Source organism: Fusarium coffeatum, assembly GCF_003316985.1.
Source record: "Fusarium coffeatum strain FIESC_28 chromosome Unknown BRIP53273_contig_108, whole genome shotgun sequence".
Classification (NCBI taxonomy): Eukaryota; Fungi; Ascomycota; class Sordariomycetes; order Hypocreales; family Nectriaceae; genus Fusarium; species Fusarium coffeatum.
Window position 1 is genome coordinate 5,325 of NW_022157901.1, and position 23,996 is coordinate 29,320.

The 23,996-nt window shown below is 49.6% G+C and overlaps 4 protein-coding genes across 4 annotated transcripts; 1 reads left to right on the forward strand and 3 right to left on the reverse strand.

The window, feature by feature from the left end:
* Positions 1–3,921: 3,921 nt before the first annotated feature.
* Positions 3,922–5,343, reverse strand: FIESC28_04988 (uncharacterized protein; the record flags this gene model as incomplete). Its single annotated transcript, XM_031159135.1, has 4 exons — positions 3,922–4,542; positions 4,583–4,708; positions 4,899–5,158; positions 5,214–5,343. The coding sequence occupies 4 exons, from the start codon at positions 5,341–5,343 to the stop codon at positions 3,922–3,924; spliced, it is 1,137 nt and encodes a 378-aa protein (XP_031016779.1).
* A 6,487-nt stretch (positions 5,344–11,830) lies between these two features.
* On the forward strand, positions 11,831–12,880 carry FIESC28_04989 (uncharacterized protein; the record flags this gene model as incomplete). Its single annotated transcript, XM_031159136.1, has 1 exon — positions 11,831–12,880. The coding sequence occupies one exon, from the start codon at positions 11,831–11,833 to the stop codon at positions 12,878–12,880; it is 1,050 nt and encodes a 349-aa protein (XP_031016780.1).
* Positions 12,881–14,040: 1,160 nt separating this feature from the next.
* Positions 14,041–17,697, reverse strand: FIESC28_04990 (uncharacterized protein; the record flags this gene model as incomplete). Its single annotated transcript, XM_031159137.1, has 1 exon — positions 14,041–17,697. One exon carries the CDS (start codon positions 17,695–17,697, stop codon positions 14,041–14,043), a length of 3,657 nt encoding a protein of 1,218 aa, XP_031016781.1.
* Positions 17,698–19,506: 1,809 nt separating this feature from the next.
* On the reverse strand, positions 19,507–22,356 carry FIESC28_04991 (uncharacterized protein; the record flags this gene model as incomplete). The annotated part of the gene is made up of 4 exons (XM_031159138.1): positions 19,507–20,327; positions 20,377–22,013; positions 22,070–22,196; positions 22,254–22,356. 4 exons carry the CDS (start codon positions 22,354–22,356, stop codon positions 19,507–19,509), a joined length of 2,688 nt encoding a protein of 895 aa, XP_031016782.1.
* Between the last annotated feature and the right edge of the window lie 1,640 nt (positions 22,357–23,996).

Sequence of the window (23,996 nt, forward strand, 5' to 3'; positions counted from 1 at the left end):
CCGTGATGGTAAGGAACCGCGAGACGCACGATCTAGGGATTCACGTGAGTCTAGAGAGCCCCGTGATACTAGGGATCAGCGAGAGTCTCGGGAAGTTCGTGAGCCCCGGGACCAACGGGATTCACGAAACTTCGATCCTGCTCGCCCAGACCGTCCTCGCGACTTCCCTGATCGACGAGCACAAGAACACGGTCGGGAACCCGCTCGATCTGATGGATCAGGACGTCGTGGCGAACATGAACGGGAACGGCCCAGGGATGCTAAGAGCAGCAGAGGCCACGATCATGGCCGTTTGAATGAAACACCGGCCTCCGCTCCCACTGCGCCTGCCGCTGCTGCCGAGGCACCCGAACCTCATATCAATCCAGAGAGAGCTGCTCTATTTGCTCAGGACAACAAGCAAAGCCGGGCACCTGACTCTGACCGTTCCGGTAGGGGTCGTAAGACTGCCCCTGTCGAGCCAGCGGATACTATCAACCCAGAGAGAGCTGCATTGATAGGCAACAGAGATGGCACACCATCCCGCGCTCCTAGAAATGAAGTACGGGACCACAACTCTCGTGTGCAATCACCTCGTCGGGGTGGTCGCTACGGGCATGAGACTGGCCAGCCGGAGAGTGGTCGCGAAGACCGACATGATCGCAACTATCCTACAGAACACCGACCCGCTGGGAGGGATCCTCGAGAACATTCGCCATTCAGGCCGACGGACCGCGATAGTGAGCGACCTACCGCACCCAAAGGTCGTGACGCTGCTGGCTTTCACGGAACTCCAACTCGTGCGCCAGAGCCTGACCACAAGCCGTCGCCCCACCAAGACGATACATATGGACGACTCAATACCATCCAGAACGTGACAGATATTCCATATGGTCCCAAGGCTCGTGGACGAGGTTCAACCAGAGGTCATAATGGGCCACAAGCTGTTCCAGGTCGACTTGACGGCCGATTTGCTGGTCCCGAGGCCGAACGCCCAGCCACCCCGGATAGACCTCCCCCTACAGGCCCGTCCTCAGGAAGGGGGCGAAGAGGTGGTTATGAGCAGAACACTGGTCCGGCCACTCCTTCCACCACACCTGCAGGCCCTGGGGGCAGACTTAGAAATGCTGGCCCTGGCCAGAACATGCCTTCTCCTGCATCAACTACGGCAACTCCTACGGGTGTTCATCCAGAACGTCTTGCTCAGATTGGTGCTAACAGTGGTGGTAACTCACTGCCTCCCCCTCCTCCACCTGGACAACCACCCCATGGGCCCAGTAACAGTCATGGACATGGCCGACAGTCTATGGGTGGAACCAACACGCCCGACCGGGGTCCCAATGCAGGTCCACGACAAACACCTGGAGGTTATACTGGTTCACCAGCCACCGACGCCAACGTGCCAACCGGCCCAGCCTCTAGCGAACGTCGCAACGGCGGTCGAAGGCAGCTCGCAGGCATCAACAGCACGTTGCAACAAGCACAGGCCAACATGCCCGATACAAGTCGAAGCAACAGCGGAAGGAGGGGTCAGGCACGCCAAACCCTCGGTGGCGGTTCGGATGCTCAGGTCTTAACTGGGGGTTCGCCCGCCGCCACACCAGTGCAGGAACGACAAGACCCGGTCAGGAACGAATCTTCTAGCCGGGCGCCTGCCAATGGAGAAGAAAGCTCAGGCCGTGGTGAGCATGATCGAAGCCGACGTGATCGCGAAAGTCGGTCAAATAGGCCTTCGCGCCGAGGAAGCCGCGATCGCGAACGTGACCGCAGTCCAGGTCGAGAACGAGATAGTAAAGAACATCGTGAACACCGTGACCGTCGCTCGGGAGTTGGAGAGAGTGGTAGGGAAGAGCGTGATTCGAGACGCTCCAATAGAGACCAAAGCGGCGCTGCACGCGAGCCGATGGGGCCTCCTCCTACAGCTGGAAGAGATGTGCATGGTCGTGAAGGCCGACATAGAGGTGATAGTCAAAGTGGCCGCGGTGGTGAAGACTGGGCAAACAGTGGTAGGGGAGGACGAGGGCAACGTGAAGGGGGGCTACGACCGGAGGATCGCGAAAGCCGAGGACGAAAGAGGAGAAGCGAAGAAGGAGGAGGGCTACAGAGTGATCGCGAGAAGCGACCTCGACGATAAAAGATAATTTGAAGGAACGAAAGTCGGAACGGCATGTTTTGAGTACGAAAGAACGAAAAGAAAATGGAGGGTTTTGAAGTCTGGTCATGAAATACAACCCGCGCAGAAGAGGATTTCAAACACGGCAAAGCAAGCAGTCTGGTCAAGAACAGATCACAAGACGAGTCGCATTTTCGGGGCGTTTATCAGGACTTTTTTGTCGGCATTATGCTCCATTCGACCTTGCTTTACAGTATCACTTCTCCTTTACTACGTTACTACAATTATACTGCTTTTTTACACACACAATTGTCCCATTGGAGACTACACTTGGTCTCATCAGCATACTTGCATCGCGTCTCGCGAAATATTGAAGGAGGGCACAACACAGCAGAGTTGAACCCTTGAGATTTTATGGGTTGGCAAGGCGTTCGGTTGGCAAGGCGTACACGGATTGCAGATACCCTTTGGGCAGCGATTACATCTCTTCTTTCTCGGTGATATAATGATATAAACTATCTAGACTAAACGGCACTTGGCTTTTTCAGTAGAAGACATCAAGGTATTGTAGCATTGCTCGAGTTGGGGTATTGTCAGGCAGTCTTGGATGGTCATGATGAATATTACGAGACTATTGACTAGCCATCATTTGGCTACTGCTCATACTATCTTGCAACAATTGAGCTTGGATGTTGCCAACTTTGTAGTCCTCTTAAGACTTGTAATTTGTAAGATGTCGCTCAGATTCCATGCCCATGACGGGAGTCACTCACGCCTTAGAGCAACAAGACTAAGACCATCGTAAATCCAATTTTCACCTTGACCTGTCCCAGACTAGTTAATCTCAAGTTATTGGACGGGAACAGTATGTCATAATGTAAACAGGCAGTCATTGGGGAATTGTAGAATAGATTATGACCGAGCAGTTCATTCATGCATATCGCGAGTTACACGGCAATTCATGTTATGGGCGAGTCACCTTGGCGACGATGAACTAACACATACAAGGTCTAGGAACAAAGTGCACATTCCATCCGTTATATCCTCAGTGGCTATGTTCAGTCTCACATGGTGATGCAAGTCAGTCCAAGATGCGTAGGTTAAAATCACAATCGCAAATCAGACACGGATATAGCTGTGGATGTGGTACCAAACCAGTCAGGTTGAATTGTACTATCAAATACCTCGGGAATCGCTCACCAGGCAACGTCCTGATATCTTCCCAGACCAAGAAAATAAGTATACTTTTGGTCGCTGTTCCACCCATCACCCTGCGCATTTTATGCTAACTCTATGTACTAGAAACTAACCCCCAAACTGACAACGACGTCCTGCTTATTATATCCAGACTTTGAAGCCAACACTAATGCACGTACAGATTGTTCAAACTAGAATTCACCGCGACTATTGCAGCCGCGGCTCATCCATCATTCCATCATACCAAGATTGTTTAGTCGAGGCCGCCGTTGTCGTAATGCAGTAAAATATAAGATCGAATCGAAGAGTAAGCAGTCGGCTCGTGTCCTCATGACCATACCGATAGCGCTGTGCAAAGCAACAGCCGCTCAGCCCGCTTGTGTATGTACCCATACCATACCATGACCCCGCCAACCATTGGGAGGCGTTCTGTCCTTGTGCCGTTGTGTATGTGTTCCTCCATGTAAAATGCCAACGCCTTCCTGGTATCTCGAAATGCAAGTAAAACCCCTTTAGGTTGTGAAAATGTGAGCCGGAGAAAGTGAGATTCGTGTGCTTCATGGGCCAGCTTTGGCCTTTTGTCCTCTCGTGTGGAACATGTTTCATTAATCCATTGCCGAAACCCTTTCGGCTCAGGGTTCCGGCGTTGGATCGGGGTTGGTTGCACGAAGCACTTTGGGTGCTTGGATTCTCCTTGAGTAATCGTGGTCGTCTCGAAGGGTGTTGATACTCTCATGACTGGCACTTCGGACATACAGGCCCTGCTTGAACGGGTCCATTCGCGGATCGACTTGCAGAGTACTGTTGCGACTGCCTGCGGCGGCTGACGCAATCGGCGAACCAGCGGTTGTGCTCATATCAGGTCGTTGAGCAATACCCGAGGAACTATCTCGGATGCTGGGGTCGTCCTGATAAGCCTCCTGCTCGTTCTGTTGCTTCTTGCGGCGGAACCATAGGAACAGGGCGAAGCCTGCAGCAAATATGACTGCAGCGATAACACCCACCACAATGCCAACAACCTGGCCAGTGCCAAGTCCGCTCTTCTCAGTGGAGTCATCAGATGTGTTTTCGTTTGCTGGTACTCCAGCTGTTTGCTGAGTCGGTGCAACAGTTACTGTCCTGATGGTACCTCCAGCAGTAACTGTTTGCACAATGGACGAAGGCTCCTCCGTCTCAGTGGCTGAGGTCGCTTCTTCTTCCTCGGTCGAAGTGGCCTTGGTCGCGGAGGCTGAGGTAGATTCTTCTTTTTCGGTCTAGAGTATGGTTAGTCTCAGTCCAAAGCCGATTGATCACATCACCAGATTCCCGCGCTGGAATAACATGCGTGTTAAGACAAGGCATACAGTTGAGCTTTCGGAAGTCGTGGATGTTGTCGATGTGGAAGTGGATTTGGATGTAGGCGTAAATGTCACTGTCACTCTGGACACGGTGGTGGTAGTTGGTTTTGCCTGAGTGTTACCTGTTAAGCCGTGGAATCTTACCAAACCCAAGGGATTCAGAATGGATTAAGATTATACAGGTGGAAAGCTGGTGGGCAGACACTCGTCCGATCACAACGTGCGCGGCAATCACAACACAAAGCATAATCATATCACAGGATTGAACTTACTTTAGTTGATGAGGGAGATGGTCCCCGAGATCCAGATGGCTTCACATTGCCAAGATCGACGTATCCATATACACCATCACCACCGCAGACCTCTTTAGGCCACGCGGGACAAGGGGTATTGCAGTCTGAGTTGCTCTCCTGGACCGATTTGACAGGAGCGTAGTTTGAACACCAGCATAGCTTGCCTTGCGTGATGGCATAAGCGTAGTCGTCGAAGCAGAAATCATGGCAGAGGCCATTGGTCTGATATATGCTGTAATCTGCATTCAGGTTAGATGCTGCCAAGATAGGTATTCAGATTGGAGGGTTCCATACTGCTAGGGGTTTCGCCAGTGTTGAAACTGGCACAATACTGAATGTCCAAAGCGTTGGCTAAGGGTGACCATGCCGATGCTAATAACAAGAGAAGACCCGCGGACGGGGCGTTCCTACCAAGAGGAAACATGTTGATTATTATGAGTTTGGTCGAAGACTAAATCGAGTTCAAGGTTAGAGTTTGCTGGGTTGAGGGGAACGAGTATGGCCCGACAAGGAAAGGGACAAACTCGTGATCCAATGTGACACACCTTTACCAATGAAGTTGGCAGTAAAAGAGCATGTGAGGTCGGGTACAACAGAGATGAAGCAGGTCAATCACGACATAACACGGTCGCAGTAAACTCTTAGATGGTCGAAGCCATACCACGTCGGACGTCGAGGGTGCAGTGGTACCGGTGCGATCTTCGCGTGGGTAATTGTCTTTCGGAGCAAAACAACCGGTATCGTCAATCGTGATCCGAGCGAGCAAGGTAGCACAATTAAGTGACCTAGCTAGGTTGAAAGGCGAGCGAGTGGTCGATAGCTTCTCGAAGATGGGTCCCAGGTTCGATGGCGATATCCGTATGATATCTCGGTTCCGTCAACGGTGTTGATGTCGAAATACAGTTGCGATAGTCGGTAGCAGTGCTAAATCAAGAGCTTCGTTCTGATGCTCTCGTGTTTGTCGATATCCAGCAATCCTCGTAAATCCCAATCAAACGATACGATAGAATAACGATCCCAAAAAGTTCAACAATGCCAATCAATGATCGTCCCAAGAAAAACCCAACAATCCAAAATCACCACGAGCGGGTAACAAAAAAAGAAGAAGGAAGCTCCAGCCAGGGAAATGTAAATCGTGGGGAGATTTGAGAGGGGAGGCTGGGGGAGAAAGGTAGAGTTATTGGGATGCGTGACTGCAGTTCAGTTGAGGTCGAGTCGAGTCGAGGAAGGAGAGACTCTGGTACTGGGAGGGAAAAAGGTGTGAAGGAAGTAGCGACTAGCGTGAACAGATCAGGTAAGAGCCTTGTAGGTATCTGTACCTAGCACGGTAGTCCCGGGCTCTAGTGGAGGGGCGGCGGCAGCAGCGACCGGGATGGGAAACAAGGAAGGAAGAACGAAGACGAGGATAAATCTTCTAACCAGATCTGGCCAGACTTGAGAGAGCTCGGGAATAGCGGGCGGAGGGAGCAGTCGATATTATCGAGTCGTTGATTCCTGTTGATAGCAATATTCGTATCCTTGAGATGGGGGATATTGTCGATGGTCTGTCAATGGCTTCTCCCTCGATGGGATGAGTTTGAGTTTGCTTGATCCCTTGTTCCTGTAGAGAAATAACCTGGAATAGAGTTGCACTGAAAGACTGTAATACGACCTGGCAGCGAAAGCCCTCGCTCGGTACGTACCGTGCCCGCAGTGTATTGATTGTGCAGTGCAGGGGGCGTGGGACCAAAAAGGCAAGGTCCAACACTCTCAGCTCGAAAGCCAAGGCTGGGCAGACAAAGGAGGCTCCACGTATGAAAAGAACCAAAGAGAGGAGTCCAAAGTGGACGGGAAGAACGCGATCCGAGGCCAAACAGCTTTCCGTTTGAGCGCGTTCAAAGATGGTGGTGGCAGGTAAAAGCTAGTATCTCGGCGTAAAGTGGCCGTTTGTTTTTTTGTTGTCTTTTTTTTGTTTTTGGCTGGTGGTGGTGGTGGTGGCAGAAGGAGTGTGATGATAAAATGAAGCTGTAAGGATCGTTGATGAAAGGAACGTGTTGAAAGGAATGAGAGACAAATCAATTGTGCACCAAAGATTAAGAGTAGAGGAACAAAAAGATAATAGAGGAAAGGAACTTGAAAAGAAATTGATTGAGCCAGAAGAAACAGAACTGATCGACTCGAGATGAGATGGAGACTGGAGACTCGAGTACAGTAAGCAATTCTCGCGTTGTTGCTGGCCAACAGTATCTAGTGAAGCTGTCTACGCAATATGACTAAGTCCGAGTCACTGTGACGAACCCTTGACAGAATTGGGCTTCTAGATTAAATAGCAATGAGTATTTGCTTCTGATTTTCATCTGATCTGATTACAGTACAGTACCTCTACACTGCTAATATTAACAGACTGGCAGGCAGAAAGTTATGAACGGTGCAAAGAAAATAAAATAAAATAAAGATGGACCCCTCGTTTCGCTATCCTCCCCTATCCATACCAAGAAACTAAAACACGCGGCGCCTGCAGCGACCCAAACACAGGGAAGCCAATGTCGTCACCAGCGCTGAGTAGCTGTTGTTTCCAGCGCGCGTTGTAGGGAGTGACAGGCGCTGTTCCCCTGTAAGTTCTATTGACGGTGGGATGAGATGAAAGGGGGCGTGTCGTGTCATGGATGTCGTGTCGAGGGAGTGGGATCTACATGGGGCCCTGGACAAGGGTGCAAACGGCGATCTTGATTGAGAAATGTAGAGGTACCTAATTACCGGATTTGTTAGGTACGGAACGGACTGTTGCCAAAGCTCCCGTCCGACAATCGCAATTCAAGATGCAATTGTGGTGAGATGGGATAACTGATCCTTGTATAGACTACAGAGTACCATCGTCTCTGCCTCTCGTCTTCAATCAATTCATTTATTTATTTAATGATTCTCTGTTCCTGACACCAACTTATCGACCTAGACCTGAAGCCGACTTGATGGGCTTGGCTTTCGTCTTTGGGTCTGACTATGGCTTGCCGCTACTTGCTTGGAAAGATGGAAATTGAAATTGGATACAGAAAAGTCCACCATCCATTTCAAGCTCTCCTCGGCAACTCATTATCCGGAGCTTGAGCACTTGGCACTCTGATCACGGGCTAGAGAGTCTCTTATTCTTCCGTCGCATCGCAATTGTTTCTGCTGCTCTCTACATTTTCCTCATGAGGCTATTCTTGCATGACGACTCGACTATGAACAAAAAGAAAAGATGATGAAACTCGAAAGACCCCCCTACGATTCATGACGCCTTGTTACTGTAGGTACCTATTGTACGGATACCAGGAATTAATTACAAGGTGCGACGCTAGAACAAGATTATTGAAACACCTCAGGACTAGGTCTAGGAGTAGGAGTAGGACCTCGGCGTTTTTGCTGGTCGCTGTTGAAGCCGCAACTAGTATAATTCGCGCTCAATCCACGATCTGATCTTAACAGTCACTGGAGCCTGAAGATGGGACAGAGAGGACAGACACACAGACAGAATTAGACATTCGCTTGATGGATGCCTGTTATTCTGTAAACCCCATCCTCCCATCCTCCATCATCTTGTTTTGACTCCACCCGTTCCCACTCACCCAGGCCAGCCGCGCGATAAGTTAAGTTGAGAAGAGTTAGAAGCGATACGATGTGATGTTTATGAGGCTAGCGGCTGTCCGTTGGATGGCACCATTCCTCATCTTGGACTGAACTGTTTTGTTGTGCTGTGCTGTTTCTGTCAAAGACGACAGAATGAGGACATTACATTGCCGTTCATCCCGCTTTCATTACAGCTTGACTTGTATTTGTCTAGAGCCCGAGCTCAAGCTACTGTGAGTTTAGTGATTAGTCGGTCCCTGGGTTCGACGCCGCGCCGTTGAACCTGTTCGGGAAACGCTCACCTACTACAACGGGCCAATTCCGGCCCCTTTCTTCAGTCTTGGGATCTTGACTTTGACCGATCGAAAGATTCAAAAAGGTGGTGGGTGAGAATTATTAGAAGAGTCTTGTATAGCATGGATCTTGGATGGTTTGTTTGATCGACATTAAACTTGGATTTTACCCAGACCGTTGATAAGTCGCGAGAATTTCTGGGATACTCCAGGTCCACTTTCCCAGACGAACGGACATCCAGCAGGTTGATGCTCGCCAGTCGAGGACCAAGCAAATCCTTGTCTATTGTTTCAGTCATTCTGGAGCTGGTCCCGCGGAAGGGAGGAGGGAACATGGGTCTTGCACTTGCAGATGGACAGGAATCGCACATGATATTGCTGTGCGATCGGGTATCAAGCAACAGTCCCCGGGACAGATTCAAGCATTTCATCACGTTGATTAGAAACAGTGAGTGACTACTAACTGACATGGATACTCTCAGTGGAATGGCCCTTATCTTTCTCAGCCTTGCCCTTGTAAACTTAGACCATCAAAACGAGACGAGTTGACGGTCTCCCCGCTCTCGTATAGATCCATCATATGATGACCCTTGACAATTTAATAAAAGAAACTCACTACTCGTCTCTCCCTTGCAACTCTCGACGTCACTGACAAGATTGAATTGATTCTCGTCTGATTGGAATTTCTCCATCTTTAATCTTTTGGCCAGGTAACGATCTAACCAACTCCTCCCTCTTACCCAGCCTTCTAGTACCGATTCAAGATTACAGTTACAATTTAACTTGAGAGGAAAACCTTCTCTGTAGCATTCACTTCTATAAACTTTGGTACAAAGTCAATGACCCACCCAAGTCAACTCAAAAACTTCGCCTGAGCCGACTTGAGACGACGCTGCAGTGGGATAGCAATGGCACGATAATGCTCATGCGCATGCTCATGAGATTGTACAGTAACTTATTCTTATCCGTGGAAAGAAAAGAACCTTGAAATGGAATCTGGGGCAGTCATGCATAATCCCTGCTAGAAACCACCAGAATTTCTGCAAAAAAAAGTTGGCATCGATCGATTATCACAGAAACTCCTCTCTTGTACATCTTCGCGTACCAATAGATTTTGTACCTTGTAATAGACACCATCTTTTGTCAACTTCAACACCATCACCAAAACCAACACGAACTCTCAAGTCTCTTAACTGCCGCCAAGTGCATTCACTTTGAACTGCACTGCTACCTCGTCTATGCGAACCACTACACCCTCTTTCTTAACCCGTGAATTGTCCAATGGTGTAGCTGGCTTCTAACTGCGTAATCGTATTGATCTCTGGTGAACCCTTTTTTTGTGTTTTGAGCTCGGGCATGAGTTGAACTGAACACGGACGTGGCAAAAATGTCGCTTCGTAATGTCTCAATCTGCGACGCTATTCTCTCTCTTCCCCTCCTCTCGGCTGTGTGCTTGTGCTGCCATTGACCAGCGTGGGGGTTTGTTTCTGCAGGTTGGAGGCTGGGAGGTATTAATGTTTTTGTGGTTTGGTTTCTTGTTGTTTTGTTTATTATTGTTTTCAGCCTCTTGCATTTGTTATCGGTAAGTAACACATCCCGTGCCGTCAACTGAGGCTGTCACTATTCACTCAGTCATACAAGCTGTCGCCCTGCTTTCAGACTTCCCTTCTGACCGCCATCATGACTGCTACTGTATCACTCTGTGTAGTTGAGGCTCCGTCTGTTAAACCTTAATGGTAACTTTCGTGATATTCGCACATGTCAGTCACCGGCTGGAAGCATCTCGTTTCGAGGCGGTGTTACCAAGCACCACTGAAGGCGGCCCACGAACCTTGATGTACTGTACTGTACTGTACTTACTCGAGTCGAGGTTTACGTGGACAGCCTCTTCCTTCAAGCTGTCAAAAACTTTGACGGGCTAATCACAAGCTTGACCATCAGCCGGGAGAATGCAAGTTCAGGGTCCGCCATCCTTCTCATCTGCAAGCCGCCCGCCACCTGCGGCAATCGGTTGATGTGCATCGCATCGTGAGGGTGTAGAGGAATCGAATTCTTCCGTTTAGTGGTGTCCAGCATTTTCTATGACAATCTTTGAGAACATTGAACTTTGTCCGGACCGAAGTTACCGATCATGTTGCGAATGGTACCAGTATCTGTACTTTTACCACTTGTTTCTTACAAGTGAACGTTTATCCATTACTCTTCTCTCTCCACAGTCGAATATCGGCTTGTGGGAGACATTCTTTCGTCTTTCCTGCATCGGCAAGACATTCTCTTACACACAAGTAAGCTCTGTTGAGCAGCCTAATTGAACTTGTTGGGCCTTCCCGTGTCATCCAAACACGTCTCCCAAGCGTCATTGCTTACACACAACTTGCATTGAGTTCTAACCGACCCAAAGCTAGGTTGATCTAGTCGATTTGAGCAAGCAACCGAGATCTTAGTGATCCGTAGTCGATGGGGCAGAGCCTCACAAGTCGAGTTACTGTAGGAACAAGCCGTTTCAGAATACTAGCCCTTTGCCTAGTCAAGACTTGATCGAAGCTATTCCTTTTGCTTAAAGTGCTATCAATCAGAGTTTTCCTGATGTGTGCAGCTTACAATCTCCAAGAGTTGTAGAGCTTTGGATTCGAATTATTGAAGGTCTAGGGTAGCCGTAATGGCTGGAATGCTTTGTCATGTCTTATCTGGGGTAAATGCTTGCTTCCTCGACTCTGTTTCAAATTGACCACTCACAGCTCTCGAATCTCGCAGGTGCTATCGCTAAAGCGCCCAAGCTCCCCCCAGTCCGCCTATGTCATATCGCCTTGGCTGAATCCCCCATGAAGCTTGCATCATCAGCCTTGTCAACATCAACATTAACATCAACACAGTTTCTTGGATATACATTCTGCACTTGATACAACAAAGAGTGTATCAAAGTCGCGACTTGATAATCCTTTCAAGTCTTCGGCGAATATTTCGATGTGACTAGCCGACCAAAAGAACCCCTCCGGCCTCTCCGGCTTCGACCTTCGTCATCAGCCTTCAGCCATGATCGCGAAACCAGGCTTCCGCAGTCTCTCTAGCCCCGTCAACCGATCTCGACGCCTCCCAGTCACAGTTGGAGCCATCGCCTTCTTCATAATGTGTCTCTTTTATCTCTTGTTGTCAATCGCGCCCTGTATAGTTTACGGCAACTGTTATCGCGGTTACTCCAGTGCTTACAGCTTCGATGCTGACTTGGCTTACAACCCGGCATGGATGGCCGATATCCCCGACGATGTGTACCTCTCGAGTCTCAGCATACCAGGAACGCACGATACTATGACCTATGAGATAGGAACAGAGGTTCTTCAATGCCAGAACTGGAATCTTACAATGCAGTTGGAGGCGGGCCTTCGCTACTTTGATATCCGCGCTCGTGTGCGCGATGATGAACTGCACATTTATCATGCCAACGGCTACACTGGTTTCAGCTTTGAGGATGTCATTGGCTATATGAATGATTTTTTGGATGAGAATCCCTCTGAGACTATTGTTATGCGCCTCAAGCAGGAAGGTGGGCGCATTGGAGACAACAACACCCTATCGTTTGAAGATGCCTTCAACCAGTACCCCCTGGGAGATCGTCTCTACAACTACAGCGCTACCGCACCTCTGCCGAAACTGGGTGATCTGCGCTCCAAGATCTTCGTGCTTGAGAACTTCCCAGCCAGGCGCGGAGGTCCTTACGGTCCCAAGTGGGAAGGTCCTCAGATGGTGCTGGAAGACAAGTGGATTATTCCAGACATTTATCACTTATCTGATAAATGGACTGCAATTCGAGACGCTCTCGAGCTGGCGGCAACAGCACCTCTCGACAACGAGATTCTCTATCTCGCTCACATCTCAGCCTCTGTGGGTGTTCTGCCCATCGAAGCTGCGGCTGGACCAATGAACCGCACCGTCACTGGGATGAACGACATGACAGGCCAATGGATCAAGGATTTCGAAGATAACCCAGACACAAGCCGCACCGGAATTGTCATCATCGACTTCCCAGGTCGGAAGTTCATTGAGGCCATCCTCCGGTGGAACAACTCATTAAAGAAACAAGCATAAGGATACCGATACCCCCGGGCTAGCAAGTGCAGTGCAGGAAGAAACGCGGAATTATGGTATCTGTACGCGTAAGAGAAGAGAAGGCTTTAGCGGAATAGATCTTCCATCGACCAAGAAACAAGCATAAACATAACCAGATCATCGCTCACTCTATCATCATCAAGCTTTCTCAGCTAAGACTGGCGTCTTACTTATACCCCACACCCAATACGTGTACAATAAGTCAACTAGCAACATCATATAATTTCCCAGCCCGTCAGCAAAGCATAGCGAATCAGAGAATTATTAAATGACTGCATGGCTTCAAATATTGCACTCTCCAAAATGAAGATTTTCCTTCTCGTCCCTCCCTTTTCCGCTGATCAGTTTTTATTAATTAGTGACCCCCTGCATTTTTTATGGTACGTGGATACTGTGGCGTCCGAATGCGTTTCACCAAGTACTGGTTCATGATAAGATCGTCAGGGACAGAATCAAGGCAGCGCCAACCAACCACAATGTATACGTACGCATTCAGCACTTTGTACCCTGTTCCGATTTCTGCTTTTGTTTCGAATCTCGTTTGTTCCGGACACGGTGAGTTGCCTTGCCTTGAATGCGTTGTCCTGTGCGTCGATTGTTTGGGAGATGACGTTGAGGATGTTTGGTCTTGAGATCGACATGGTCTGATAGGTGGTGAGGATGTTGATAGAGTAACACAGATGATAGAATGGGCAACTCGAATCACATGTGCATAACGGGTCTACGCTAGTTGAACTGCAAGTTTCATGTGAAAGATAATATGCATATGCTCGTTTACATCAACGGCTATCTAGGGTAAGTGTCGAGCTGTTGGCAACGGAGACGTTATACAAGAAACAACAATCACATTATGTCGAGTACAATCACGTTCAATCAGAAACTTAGATAGCAAGACCATTTATACAGTTCCAAAACCTCATTTCATCTATTCGTATGTACATCTCCCATCAAGACATTCCAAAATCTTCCAAAAGTGCTAAAGCAATGGCCAAAACAATAGCACATGATATGTCCCAAATCCTACACCCAAACACCCTGCAAACCCAAATAATCATTCCAAAAATGCGTCTTTCGTAAAAGATTCTTCTCATGCCTCCTCCGTAGCAAATATTCAGCCCCCCTTTTCAACTAAAAACCTCCTATTGGAATCGTGTGGGACTCGGGCTGTTCTCACGGCTTAGATTCTCAAAGCTATCCACCATAGCCAAGACGCGCGTCCTAGCTCGTTCTCTTGTTATCGGAACAGCTTGTGCTTCCATGACGACTCCAGAAGAGCGATTTGTTGAGTGTGAGAAACGATGGTCTCGTGGTGTGAACTCAGGGAGGAGGAAGTCGTCCGTTGAGTTGTTTGAGTCCTTGCGCCCCTGGCGTTGAGACTGGAAGCTTGGGCGGTTGAGAGATGGCGAGGGGGAAGGGGATGGCGATGGTGAGCCGGAAGGAGACTGCCGTTGGAAGAGAGGATGGGGCTGGAGATGTGAGGGTTTTGGTTGTTGTATTGTTGATGTCGGTTGTTCGGGTGGTGGAGGTTGATGTGATAGTTTTCTCTTCGTAGGCTCTTCTTCCATCTGCTGTGCTTGGAGAGCCTCCTCTTCAGCAGCTCGCTTCTCCTCGGCACGCTTCTCATCAAGAAGTTGTTGCTTCTCTTCGTAGCGTTGTTTCTCATTTAATCGTTCTTCCTCCTCAAATCGTTCTTCCTCCTCACCCTGCATAAGCCCTTGCTTCTCAGCCATAGCATCGTCCATCTCATCCTTCTCCTGTCTTCGGGGTTCTTCCACAGTCCGTAGAGCGGGATGGTCATATGAAGCTTCCCTTTGTTTCTCTCTGATACTGTCGCCTCTTGACAGATCAGTCTCATCATCTGGATCGACCAATTCGGCTGCTTGTGGTCTCATCAAGTCCTCGTCTTCACGATCACTTCCCTCTTCGTTGCCGTTAACAACGCGTAATCGTTCTCGAGGAACAGTGAACATGACCTGAACCAGTCGCTGCTCCACAGCCCTCTCAATGTCCCAGTCAGATTCAGTTCCAGGCTCTGGCCCTGCACCCCCAGACATCATAGCACCTCGAGGTATGGGATCAAGACCCTCCCAGTCCTGTCGTCCCTGCTTCCGCCTAAGAAGCTCGCCACGCAGACCGACAAGGCCGGGCTCATAATCTCCGGTCACAGGCTCTTGATCAAATGAACGTCGCACGCCAGACATGTCTTCGCGGGAGGATGTAGGGGTACTAGCCCCTGAAAACATTCTCCTGAAAGAACCCAACCATCCTCGACGTGGTTTTGACTTGGATGGCGAGGAAGGCTCGTCATCGTCGTATCGCTGCTGGCCTCGATCCCCCATAAGGAGCGAAGGTCCTTCGGCTTGAAGAGCATGGAACGACGAGCGAGCAGTGTTATAGCTATCGGAAGACGAACTGCCAGGCTTGGGATGTTCAGCACCAGCTGCTAATAATACAGGAGCCATGGGGTTGAGCTGTCGTGCTTTGGCCTTGATACTCTCCGCGGCACTTCTCGCCGAATCAGACAAGTTAGATCCGCTTCGTGATTCATCATCTCGTAGAGCAGCTGAGCGATTTGAGTTATGCCGCGATGGTGAAGTACGACCTTGGCTATGACCGAAGCTTCCCTGATTCTGGCTTCGACGGCTATTCATACGCGCAACATGTCCTTCTACACCCTCGACATTCTGGGTATTTTGGTGTTGGCTTCGTCGACTGTTCATGCGTGCGAGGAGTCCCTCCGCAGCATCAACCTCGGTCACCCAATCTTGAACCTCAGGATCATGGCGTGGGTTTTCAGGGCTGGGTGTAGCTGATGCTCGGTTGCCTCCTCCAGGAGTGAGGCAAATAGGGTGTGGAATGCCATTTGGACCTGTACCTGTGACAGGAGTCTGGAAAGGGTCCGAATAGACATCTGACGTGGGTGTCGCGGCGTGATCGTATAGCCCTCGGTTTTGGTAGCTTTCTTCTTCTTCGTCTTCATAAATCGGGTGAATAGGTCCCGGGAAGCTTCCCGGCCGAGGTCCTGTGGGCACATAGCCTCCACGAGACGGTCTTGGCATAGATTTGTGTGGGATATGAAGTCCAGGCATGCCACTTCGAGCGCCTCTCATCGACTCATAGCCGAGTGATCGCTCTCCAGCAGAATAGGGGTCACCACGACCATACCAAGCACTGTTATCGAGTCCCCAAGGGTCGTTCTCCGCCATCTCAGGGTATTCATGGTTGTAGTAGTTGGTATCTTGTGATAGCGCTCGGACAGCTTCGTCTCGGTTGTTGATGTGTTTTCTGCGTCTCTTGTACCAGCATAAAGCACCGATGACGATGCCAATTAAAGCAGCGATGCCAAAGCCCAAGCCAAGACCAAGACCAACCCGCTTCGAGCTTGATCCCTTGTCATCATCTGTTGGAGCATTGTTCTCCTGATCGGAAGAAGACCCAGAAGAGGGGTTCGTATAGCTAGATCCCCACGATCCGGAGGTAATGTTGTAGAAGCGAGGTGAACCTGCTGAAGCCTGGCGCTTGATCCGACTTGAAGAACCGGATGTCTCCCATCCACCGTAAACCATCAGCATATTTCCTGGCAACACTGCAGCGCCATGACCGTAGATGCCGGAAAATTCGGGCTGCTTTTCCGGAACCTTCCACTGCCATCCGCTATAGATCTCGCTCATCTCGAGGATAGCAAGCTGAGGCTCTGCGGGAGTGTTGACATCACCTACCCAACCTCCAATAACGATAATCGAGCTTCCGTCTTCGCTCAATGTCGCAGTGTGTCCAGAACGACTGTAGACATTATCTGCCGTGCTTTGTCGCTTCGACTGAGAGCTAGTGTCCTTGACAGCAAGATCCGACTTTGGAAAGCCACCGTCTGGAGCTTGGATATTCACATAACTCCACGTTTCGGCAGGCAAGTTCCATACGGCGACTGTGCTCATGTTGATAAAGGCCGTCTTCGTATGTCCTCCCAACAACACATAACTCATCTGCTGCGTCACGGTGCCAGACTTATTGGTCATCGAGGGCGTCAGTCCAGTTAGTGTAAAGCCGGCAATTGGTGTTCGTGGTCCACCGCTGGATGCCACGCTCATTTTATACGATGTGTAAGTGTCTCCGTCATTCGGCGCTACCCTCAGCATCGTCTTGGTGTAGTTGGCATTGCTCTGCCAGTTCGTCGTAGAGGACTGGGGTGTCTCACACATGCCGCCGTAGGTATAGAGAGTAGGCTGGTCCATATCGGGAGCCAGACTAGAAGAGAAGGCAACCGTACCGCCGAGGAAGTAAGGCGCACGACGCTCGTTGCCATTCTTGAGACCTCGTCGATACCAATCACCTCCATCTTCGTAGTCAAAGCTCCATACATCGCTGACACCAGTTTTGCAGTCGCCTGCATACACCAGAAGTGAACCGTTCGCCGTTCTCGCAGCGCCAAATGCTGTGCTCTTAGGCTCGTCGTCAAGAAAGGGCAGTGTCGTGCTGCCCGCGGGTCGGTCGAGGCTGATATCGTCTGCATCGACACTGGCAGAGAAGTTGAGGGATCGAAATTCGACCTTGCCTGAGGCTGTTTGCCGGAAGACAAATGCTAGATCTGAAGCACTGCATGGTACGCTGCCGTCGACACATGTAGGATCGGGCATGAGGATCTCTGTAGGAACGTATGGAAAAGATTGCCCAGCGACAGGCGATGCAAAAGGAAGAATCGCAGAGAAAAGCGATAGGATGAGAGTCGTTGTGCTGGCCATCGTGGGCCTTTGTGGTTGCGCAGACCGGAGACTGCCGGAGGTGAACGTTGAAGCCATTGCGAATTTTGGTTGTGCTGAGCAGGTTCGCCGACTCAAGGCAGATGTGATTGTTGCTACGGCTTCGGAGCCTGGAAAAGTCGCCAACGTATTTACTGGGCTCTCATACCATGGTCATCGCCTCGTAGCTCGAGAGCTGAAAAAAGATTCTCGTTGATGTTTCCCAACTCCCTCCCAACTTTGACTTTCCTTTGCACTGAATGTGTTTGTGCAGAGTGAACAAGCACCAGCAAGTGTCGTAGGCAGTCTGGTCTGCACTCTTCGCCTGGGGAATGCAATGTCCAAGGGTCTCTGCGTAGATGTCTCGGGCCGCTATGCGACACACCTGTCCAAGCTTTCGATATTGGTTGATCTGCTATAATGCTAATTCAGAGGGCCTCGAGAATAGGCCACTGATGGGGTCGTGTCCAGGTTTAGATTGGATATGTTAAGGGAGAGCAGAAATAAGATCAGGAAGAAAGTAACAGAGCCGCGCAAGCACAATGGAAAGAGACCAGGAAGAAGAAAGTGGTAAGTATGTACGAGCAGGGATGAGTGATCTTCTTACTGGGGAACACCTGGACTCTAAACCGTCCAGTATGGGACCATCACACCACCAAGGAAAGTTTACGATTAGTCCCAACCTGTCAATAGTCGGGCCAATATCAAGATTCTATTCGCACAAGCGAGAATGACTTGCCGCTTTCTGCTGGGCCAGACTCGATAATGCGATTGTTTACCGTCGTTGGCAGAGCGACGAATGGTGGGGTATCCTTGATCAGTTGAACGGGAACAAGCCCGGACAAGGACCAGGATAGGTTAGAAAACGATAAAGACTATCACATGCGGAAGACGCCACAACTAAAGAATAATGCACATCCAACTGCTGCATTGTACTGAAGAGGCAGTATGTTTTTCAATCTCATCCAATCGTTGAACAATCATAAACAAAAACATCCGACCGCCTGCATACGGATTACATGGAGACGTTCAACGACAATAGCGGTTGAGGCTTGAACTGTGGCTGCCGCTATCCGCTTCCCGGTAAGTTCAGTTGACTTGGTTCCCTGTCAGTCAACCAAGGCAAGGCAGCCAGGCCTGTTTACTCACCCCAACAACCGCCTTCCCTTCTCTCTCAACGATAATACTCTGTAACTATCACCGAGTCCACTCCCTTCATTATACGCTTTGTTCCATGTCCCAGGTCATCACAGATAGTTTAATCTTCTACAAAAACTATCACACATAACCCTACTGCTGATTACCAGGAAGAAACGTCAAAGTGGTACCGGTGGAGAGAAAAGAAGCTGGGGCGATCGTACTAATGTACCTAAATCTTACCGAACCCGATCAGTTGCCCAATCAACTATCGCAAAACCTTAATTGACATCCATTGATAGAAGACAGATCGGACTGAGTCGAGACCATCGCATCAAAAGACGGTATAAGTTTGTGAAGGCTTCAGTTCCGAGACCGCTCTTGGCATGCATTTCGACATAAGTATCAGTAACAGAAATTGTTCTCGCTAGACAGACAGAAACATCACGATCACATTGGCAAGACAAATGTTTGGGAGATAGTTGATCATGAGCATTAGGATTCATTGGCTTATAAGCTATAACTATTTGATTTAAAACCACACAAGACGCCTCAAAGCCGATGTGGCCACAAAGCATCGTAGCACGATCTCATAAAACATCCTCATCCACCACCATATCATGTTTCCAAGCTCTAGACACCACCTTCCCACTGTCTCTCACACTCTTATCAAAACGACACAGCCTGATAGCCGGCTTGTGTTTGGGTATCGCACAGACAAAATCATCTCCTTTAGTAGTAAATCTTCTCAGTCCAGATAGGAGGTCGTGCTCCTTCAGTGTCCCACTCGATGTGGTTCTTGTCGTTCAATGTGCAACCCTCGTCTGAGATGGGGATCACCTTGCTCGTGTGGAACACCTCCTGCTTCGAGACACCAGCAGGATCAGCGGGGATCCACAAGATGGGAGTCTGACTGGTGACCGAAGGTGGGAAGTAAGCATCGCGCTCAACCTCCTCAGTGTAGTCAAGCCCCATGTGACTCTCATGGGGGACGAGCTGACGCATGGTGGCATAGTCGGCGTAGATCCAGGGCTTGAGCCACTTTGAGAAGAAGTTACCCTTCTTCTGAACACCGGCAGTACCACCAGGCGCAAACTTGTTCATAACATTGGCCTTGCTGTTGCCATTCTGGTGATCACCATTATGGGCGGCACCATTGCCATTCTGGACATGTCCATCCTCCAGCTCAGAGCCCTGGTTGCTTCGCTGAATCTGCTCCTCCTCAACCTCGAGAGAGCGAGGCAAGTTGTAGAGGAGAGGGTTGAGGGCCTTGGCCATAGTAACGTGGAACAAAACGGTGAAGATGAGGAAGATGACCATCAAAACAGCAGGGCCTGCAGCCTTGGAGACGATGAACATTCCGATGAGGCAGATCTCGGCAAGATAAACACCGACGAAAAGCTGCTTCAAAGCTCGGGGGTAGATGAGACCTCTAGTGTCGATCTTGGTCTCGGTGACAAACAGGATGTTGTAACGGTAGGCAAGATAGAAGAGAGCCATACCAAGAGTCGACCAGAAGAGCATGAGAGGGGCAATGACAGCGTAGACAATGCCTAAGAGAGGTTAGCAAGGGACAGCTATACAATTAAAGTGGTATCTTACTGATAACAGCAATGTTGGTGTAAACGGGCATCAGGCTGCCCCAAGTAAGAGCACTGAGTGTGGTCCACTTGTTGTACATGGCTCGAGGGGTGCTGGCAAGGAACTTGTACAGCAGATTGAAGATGATGCAGCCGACAACCTGAGTCAGTACGCTGGTGGCAATACCGAGACCCTGAACGATGAAGTAGGAGATGTAGAAGTTGGATGCAGTAGGGATCGAGGAAGACAACATAGTAAAGACTTGGCTGGGGTCCTGGACGATCGTGACGATGGAAGAAACGAAACTGTTGGCCAGTGTCTGGACGAGGAAGACCTGGAGGACGAGGAAGACGAAGTATGTGTTTTGCGTGTAAAGCTCAGCCTGGGAGATGGAGACACAACCGGCCTGCTTAGCACAGAGACGCATGAAAATGGGCACCATAGCCATGAGGATAGAGAGAGCGATAGAAGGCAGAAGACCAGAAACGACACCAAGGATGACGCTGGGAATGCTCTCGATCCAAGTAAGACCAGGGAGAGACTTGATGGTGTTAACTTGAGCGATAACACCGACAATAGCAACAGGAATGGCCCAGAAGATGATGAGAATAGCGATGATGGCGGCGATGAGATATCGGCGAATGACGATCTGCCACCAAGTGTACTTGAGGCTCTTCCAGACGACCTCGTCGGGCTTGACGCCAATGTGTCGAGGTGCCATGTGGAGAGCATGGTGATGAGTGGTAGTCTGGAAAGCAGCCTGGGCATCGGATTGTGTGTAGAACTCGACGAAAACAGCAGAGTGCTTCTCGTAGTTACCAGCGAGCCAGTTGGCCTGGGCCTCGTCAGCCTTGGGGACGAGTTCCTTGAGCTGCTCACGACCCCATTCGATGGTGTCAACCTTCTTGCCAATAAGCCCAAGGGGGCCAGTGCGGTGGGTAGGTCGCTTCTTCTGAGGAATCCAGCGGGCGGCAGCGTCGCCAGACTCGGGGTCAGTGGGGCCAGAATTCTGCTTCTCGGCCTCTGCACCGCCCTTCTTCATGGAGTTGATGCGCTCCTTGTTGCAAAGCTTGAGCAGCTTGACCTCGCCCTTCTCGAGCTTCATGGCGACTTCATCGCGCTCCTCAACGATCTCATCAACCTCCTTGGTCTCACCAGGGATCCAAACGTTCTTGACAGAGTCGTTGAAAAGAGTGCGAATGCGAGCCTCGTCGAGATAATCCTTAGGCACGGAAGTGAAGAGAACAGTGCGAGACGAGATACGCTTGGCGTACTGGGGAGTGAGCAAGAAAGCCTGTCGCACACTGACGTAGAAAAGGCACTCGCGCAGGATGGTGTACATGACGAAGCCATAGACGATCCATGCGATGAAGCAGTGAGCGTACAGTCTGTTCCTCTGGGTGGAGTTCTCGATGTTGATGTTGCTGTAAGAGAGCAACTCAAGCTCTGTCTTTCCGTTGCCGCCAGTGGCATTGACGGGGAAGAGGACAGGCCATGTGATGCAAAGACTCACAAAGCAGATAGTGCAGCAAATGCGAAGGAATCGGATGAAGAGGTAGGCGTCGAGACTCTGGTGCTGTAAGGCGTAGGCATCGGGGATCTTCCAAAAGGTACCAAACCAGCCAAACCAACCATCTGGCAGCGCAGGACTTCGTTCACTGTGAGGCTGTTAGACATGTCGTTCTCAAGGTTTAGATAACCGGTTGAAACTTACTTCTCTCGCAGAGAACCCAGATAAGTTCTAGGCGCATAGAAACGCCTATTGGATTTACGCAGTATGAGGAAAATAATCATGTATGCCGCCGTCGCAACAAGGACGGGGACAAGAGTCGAGACCATGCCTGCGATGTGTTAGTCGTGCGTCGCATTTCCCATAACTTGATATAAAGCCAACGTACTCGACACGGACTTGGGCTGAGGTCCTCGAGCTTCGCCCGCATTGCCCTTGGTCGTTTGAGGGTCGGGGAGGTTGTCCTCCAACCAACTGATGAATTGACCCATGATGACGACCCGGCAGTATCTTTCTTTAAACTACGTCGAGGTCGAAGCCCTGGGTATGGGCGATTAGAGATCGGATTCGATTATTTCGATTATATGCGACGCCGATAGTTGAGATAAATTGGAGGTGGATAAAAGGTGGGAAAGGTAAACAATTAAGAAGAAATTGAGATTTGGAAGAATTAGATTAAGGTCGACTTTGTTAGTATTCCTCCCTTCTGCTGGCGGGGCGGGTGGCAGATAGATTAAGATGAGACTGGACGGGAGGTACGAAAAGGTAGTCGCGTTCCGAAGTTGCGATTAGTGGCAGGTCCAGTGCAACAGCGAACCCAAAGCAAGAGCCCACAGACGGTGACAGCGACAATGCTTAGCTGCAACCAAACCAGTCTGGGAACGAAAAGGCTTGCGAAAATAGGACGTTAAAACAAAGAGTGGACGGGGGAGGCTGGTCTAAGGTATATGTAATTAAAGTGTATTTTTTCTTGAAAGCTGGTTTTAGATTCAGTATGGTTGAGGTAACCCAGCCTTGGTACGGCACTCACGCTCAGCTTAGGTGGTCGTCAGGGGTGTAGCCAGAGGGAGTGGAGACTGCCACACAGACCCACGGAAGCTTAGCTCAAAGATAGACCCCTTAATCAAGGTGAAGTCATGTCTCAGCCCATTCAGTTCCTCTGTTCCTGTGATTTCATACAAGAAGCAAAGTCAGTCAGTGAGTTAGCAGTTATTGTCTTTATCATGTCTGCCCCTATCAATAAAAAAAAAATACAATGAAATGCAATCTTGGGAATAAGTCGGTACCTAGGTGGTGCCATTCAACGTCAGTCAGTGACAATCAAGACAAGGTGCTGATGGCGACGTCACAGTGTAGCCGCCAAGTCCCTGAAGCTCTTCTGTCCATCTAGGAAACATCCGTGGAAATCCTGGTTTGGGTCTAGATCGATTCAAGCCAATCACTTGTTGTGCGCTCATCAGCGGTAATTGAATCGAATTGGGTGGGTGACCCCCCTGTAGCCCAAGCCTACGCTTTCAAGCACAGCTGTCCATGGATTGACCATCAACTGCACATCAATCAAGTCAGAGCGGTATGGATGCAAGTGATCCCAGGTGATAACACGGTAACGATAATTGGAAATGAAACCAGAAAACCGGTCAAGTATGCTTTTGACATGAACCGCCAAGCATAGGGAAGAGAGAATTGGGAAATAATACTCCCAAAACAAGACCCTGTCAATCCCAAAAGAAAAATATCGTTACTTTAACTTTAAATTCTCAGTCTTCAAATCATCAGATTGAAAAATGAGGGTCTGCAAATCCTTCTTCATTTCGGCTGTTGAAAGCTTGGCGACGAGACCCAACTTCTGCTACGACGTAGACGTGGACATCCATTGTGAATGCTGCGCTACTGTAAATAGTGTCACTCACTAAATGCGGTGCATGCCTCAGTTGAAGGACGGTCAGACGGAGACAGGACAGGGGCAAAGAGATTGAGTCGCTGTGCACTGTCAAATTGCATCTCTGAAACTTGAACGAGTCTAGACCAGGCCATTCACTCATTGTGGCTCTTTTAAAGTATCACGCCTTCATTCTCGGCCTTCAAACGTCTCTATCGATTCAGCTTGTGTCGTCGGTTTTGCAATGATCGA